Source organism: Loxodonta africana, chromosome 9, assembly GCF_030014295.1.
Source record: "Loxodonta africana isolate mLoxAfr1 chromosome 9, mLoxAfr1.hap2, whole genome shotgun sequence".
NCBI lineage: Eukaryota > Metazoa > Chordata > Mammalia > Proboscidea > Elephantidae > Loxodonta > Loxodonta africana.
The window spans coordinates 119,617,282-119,622,164 of NC_087350.1; the positions used below are offsets into that span (position 1 = coordinate 119,617,282).

A 4,883-nucleotide genomic window follows, 5' to 3' on the forward strand; every position below is an offset into this window, starting at 1 on the left:
TTTTTCTGGTCATTATTGTTTTATAAACTACTTTTATTTTGGTCATATTTATTTATGAATTAAATCATCTGAAATTTGTTGAAACCTGTGTATGGTCCAGCATATGGCCAATTTTTATAAATACCTGTGTACTTGTAAAAAGGCGCGTTCTGCAGTTGTGGGCTCAGTGTCTGCTCTAAGTCCGTTATGCCAACCTTCTTGATTCGGGGAAACATAAAGATTAAACTGCTAGAAGGAAAAGAATCAAATGAGAGAATTATGGGAGGTGGGGTGCGGCAGGAAGGCAGCCTAATTTTCATGGGGCTGTTACAGGAGTTTCAGTGAGCAGGACGGGGGCCCGGCCCTTTGGGTGACAAGGCTGAATTCAAGGTCTACTTTGGAAAGCGTGTGCCCCGGACGATGTTTAATTAATTAAAAATAAGAATATGAATTATTAGCAGTAAGAATGCTGACAGTAATAACAACCGTGGGAAAAGCAACTGCACTCGCAGAGATTAAAAAAGCTGTCAATAAACGCTCGGAGGAATCACTTCGGCTGGGTCCCCGGACCCCACTGCCAGCCCCCCGACCCCCAGCCGCCAGGACTCCCGCCCCGGAGCGATCGATGGCTCGGGCTCGGCGCGGCGGCCTGCGGGGCCTCGGGGCTCGGCGCTCGGCGCTCGGCGCGGCGGCCTGCGGCGCTGCCATGGAGACGCGGCCGGAGCCCACCCGCGGCCTACCGGCGTCGCGTGGGCCTGAGCCCCGCCCAGGGCAGGGAGTCCGGCTGCGCCCTCCCCACCGTCCGCACGTCGCCGGTCCCACGGCGCCGGTGACCTGCCGTGGGCGACTGGGCGGGCCGGGCGATGGGGGGCGCGGGGCGCGGGTCTGGAGGTGGGGGACCCTGGGCGCGGGTCTGGAGATGGGGGGACCCTGGGCGCGGGTCTGGAGGTGGGGGACCCTGGGCGCGGGTCTGGAGATGGGGGGACCCTGGCGCGGGTCTGGAGGTGGGGGACCCTGGGCGCGGGTCTGGAGGTGGGGGACCCTGGGCGCGGGTCTGGAGATGGGGGGACCCTGGGCGCGGGTCTGGAGATGGGGGGACCCTGGCGCGGGTCTGGAGGTGGGGGGACCCTGGGCGCTGGTCTGGAGGTGGGGGGACCCTGGCGCGGGTCTGGAGGTGGGGGGACCCTGGGCGCTGGTCTGGAGGTGGGGGGACCCTGGCGCGGGCCTGGAGGTGGGGGGACCCTGGGCGCGGGTCTGGAGGTGGGGGGACCCTGGGCGCGGGTCTGGAGATGGGGGGACCCTGGGCGCGGGTCTGGAGGTGGGGGACCCTGGGCGCGGGTCTGGAGATGGGGGAACCCTGGGCGCGGGTCTGGAGGTAGGGACCCTGGGCGCGTGTATGGAGATGGGGGGACCCTGGGCGCGGGTCTGGAGGTGGGGGACCCTGGGCGCGGGTCTGGAGGTGGTGGGACCCTGGGCGCGGGTCTGGAGGTGGGGGACCCTGGGCGCGGGTCTGGAGGTGCGGGGACCCTGGGCGCGGGACTGGAGGTGGGGGGACCCTGGGCGCGGGCCTGGAGGTGGGGGGACCCTGGGCGCGGGCCTGGAGGTGGGGGGACCCTGGGCGCGGGCCTGGAGGTGGGGGGACCCTGGGCGCGGGCCTGGAGGTGGGGGGACCCTGGGCGCGGGCCTGGAGGTGGGGGGACCCTGGGCGCGGGCCTGGAGGTGGGGGGACCCTGGGCGTGGGCCTGGAGGTGGGGGGACCCTGGGCGCGGGCCTGGAGGTGGGGGGACCCTGGGTGCGGGTCTGGAGGTGGGAGACCGGGGCTCAGATCAGGAGATGGGGGACCCGAGCCGGGCGATGAGGGGTCCAGGGCGTGGGCCGTGTGACGAGCAGCCCAGCGGGGTGCGGGGCACACGGGTGAAGATGAATTTGCACAGCTGGAAAAGCAGTTGGGGGTTTGGGGATGCTTCCTGCTGGCCTGCGGCTAACATCGTCTCTGTTCTGGTCCAGGGGCCTCCCTGATGCCTGCCGCAGGAAGAGGTGCTGGTGGCCAGGTGAGCAGTGAGAGCCACGCTGCCCCTACCAGACTGGGAGCCAGTCCTACCAGACTGGGAGCCGGTTCGACACCTTGCCCTCTCCAGCCCTCAGTACTTTATTTCACAGGGACAGGAAAGCTCAGACTGGCGGTTCCCCAGTACCACTTAGTGAGTGAGGTAGTAAGAAAATGGGGTTAGGAACATGTCTGGCTCAAACCAGTGCTCACATGGAGAGTGACTGGAATGGCTAAACTGTAGGCAGCGTGGTTTAACCTAACTCGGATCCAAAAAAGAGGTAAGAGAGATTCTGTGCCATAATAAGTGCCACCTCACACATGACAGCATGTCCGTTCCTCTGCAGCATCATCTTTGGGACAAGTGGAAGATCATCCCGGAAAGAAGGGAACAGATGCTGCGTCCGGGTCCCAGATGTATATTGGAACACAGCTGCTCCAGTGAAAGCCGATTACGTAAAGCAGTGTTACAGGGGCTGTTTTCACCTTCCATCTCGTACCGTGTCCCTTCATTCACGACCAGTTAGGTGGGCTGAGCTCAGTGTCAGAATCTTGGTTGGCTCCTCACAAGTCCCCCTTGAGGTGTGCTGCCCAATCCCTGTCATCTGTACACCTGGAAAACGCACACAGCTGCCGGGAAGAGCTGTGGCCAGGGCGCCACCCGACCCATTTACCACCTCAAGTACGGTTCTTAGGTGTCTTTCAGCATGCTCAGAGGTGTGGTTCAAGTTTCCTGGCAACACAGCCCTCCTGAGGATGTTGCCTGCAAATGGTCTGAAGTCCTAATTTCAGTGCAGAGTTGGGTCCTCCAGCCCGACAGTTGCAAGTGTTCCCCAGTTAACTGAGGGCAGAGCCTGCCTCCGAGGGACCGTGTGCACCGGTGTGTAGGTGAGGGGGTGATGAGTGGCCGAGTCCCCCTGGCAGAGAAAGCCCTGTCTGAAGGCCATGCCCGTCTCAGGTATAGGGACACCTCCTTGCTCATCTGGCAGCAGCAGCAGCAGAAGCTGGAATCTGTGCCTCCTGGGACATACCTGAGCAGGAGCCGCAGCATGTGGTACTCACAGTACGGAAACGAGGCCATCCTAGTCCGAGACAAGGATAAGCTCGAGGTCTCCCGGGACACTGGTCAGTCCAAGTTTTGCACAATTATGTAATTCCAATGCGAAAACCAAAGCCCAGGCGCCAAGCTTCAAGAAGAGCAGGCCCGTATTTCATGCAGCTGTCTTTTTATTTCTAATCCTTCTTTGTTGCTATTAGCTGCCGTTGAGTCGATTCCAACTCACGGCAACTCCATGTGTGACAGAGTAGAACTGTTCCATGTGGTTTCTTGGCTGTTATCAGAAGCAGATCGCCAGGCCTATCTTCCGTGCTACTGTTGAGTGGGTTCAAATTGCAAACCTTCAGCGATTAAGCGCCAGCCATTTGCACCACCTAGGGACCTTTCTGATCCTTAGTGGGAGCTTCTGAACTGTTAACGTGAAGACCAAACTGTGGTCTAAAAACCCAGGAAGCACAGAATGGACCCCAAGCCCTCTGGCACAGCACCTGGTGTAACTGGCACAGTAGAGACCAAGCTTCTGGACTGTCCCCATAGTCAACCATCACCATGTTCTAATTCTCCAGGGTCTGCCAGGCACAGCTCAGACCTGGGCAATGCTAGATGTGGCTTTTCTGCTAAGCTTCCAAATAAACCTAGCAAGAGCGACCCCTCGTTACAAACCACCCCTGCAAGCTTTCATCAATTGTTCTTAGTATTCACTTCTGCCCGGTAAAGAATGGGTCAGATCTAGAAAAAGATGGGGCAGCTGGCATCCCGTGTGGTCTGTCGTCCATCTGCACAGACCAAGACCAGTTCACCAAGGCGCAGCCAACCTAGATGGTCGTTGTCATTTCCTCGGGAACTCTGTTGCACTTGAGTTTTGAGTCGAGTTACCTGGTGATTGTCACGAAGAGTGTACTGTGGTCGCTTCTACACTAGCTGCCAGACACTTGAGGCTTGTGGGCAGGCACATCCGAACGGCAATGAGGAAATGAAATATTAGTAAGCCCTGCTTCAGCTACCCTCCCGTGATTTCAGATTTAGTCACAGAGAAAGGCAGGTTTTGGACCGACATCAGAGTGTCTTGGCCTCCCGTCCACGGCCACGGGCCCTTGCCGTTCAGGGTTGGTGCACACCGGGCCTTCCTGCACGCAGGGCCAGGGCTCTCCTGTTGGCAGCTTTTGTCGGAGTCATCCAGCGTGAAAGGATTGGCCACCTGCTGTAACTAAAGCCTGCTAGGCTGTGCACGCGCGGGAGTGGCCACTGTCAAAGCTGACTTCCCGGAATAAACCTTCAGAAGTCTTCCTCCCGCCCCCATGTGCCATTTTTGTTTGCTCACATCTTTTCGTTGGCTTCCATTTTTTAATAACGGTAATACCTAATGATGGCTAGACACCCAAGTGTAGAAGTACATAAAGCAAAGCAGAGTCCCCTCCCGAGAGCCCGTGGCTGTGAGCAGCTCGGCCTGGCCTCTCAGAGTTGCCTTCCCGCTGGCTGGCGTTCTGCAGGGTTTCTCTTGCTCAGCAGAACTTCCAGGGCATCCCATGCCCATGATGTCCACGGATGGGCACAGAGGGGGCTGCCAGCCTCTCCGCGCCAAAGGCACGGCCCGAGCGTTGCTGTGCGAGCTCCTTAGCACAACGGCTGCCGTCAGGCAGGGTGGCGGGGGCAGTGCCAGGGCAGCAGGGGCCGGCTGGCAGCCCCCTCCTGCAGAGCCCTGTCCTCTGCTAGAGCTGCTGGCTTCTGTGCCTCAGGCTGAGAGGCTTGAAGCATCCTCAGGAGCTGTAGAGGGAAAGGCCCTGGGCTGGAAATGCTGCC

At 59.7% G+C, this 4,883-nt stretch overlaps 1 protein-coding gene across 1 annotated transcript; it reads left to right on the forward strand.

Annotated features, from left to right (window-relative positions):
* The first annotated feature begins 731 nt into the window (after nt 1-731).
* On the forward strand, nt 732-4,653 carry BRD3OS (BRD3 opposite strand). Its single transcript, XM_064290624.1, has 3 exons — nt 732-808; nt 1,987-2,030; nt 2,374-4,653. Exon 3 carries the CDS (start codon nt 2,926-2,928, stop codon nt 3,178-3,180), a length of 255 nt encoding a protein of 84 aa, XP_064146694.1. The 5' UTR covers nt 732-808; nt 1,987-2,030; nt 2,374-2,925; the 3' UTR covers nt 3,181-4,653.
* Nucleotides 4,654-4,883: the final 230 nt, after the last annotated feature.

Coding starts and splice junctions, on each gene's coding strand:
- BRD3OS (XM_064290624.1), top strand. CDS start 2,926: ATGAGTGGCCGAGTCCCCCTGGCAGAGAAAGCCCTGTCTGAAGGCCAT.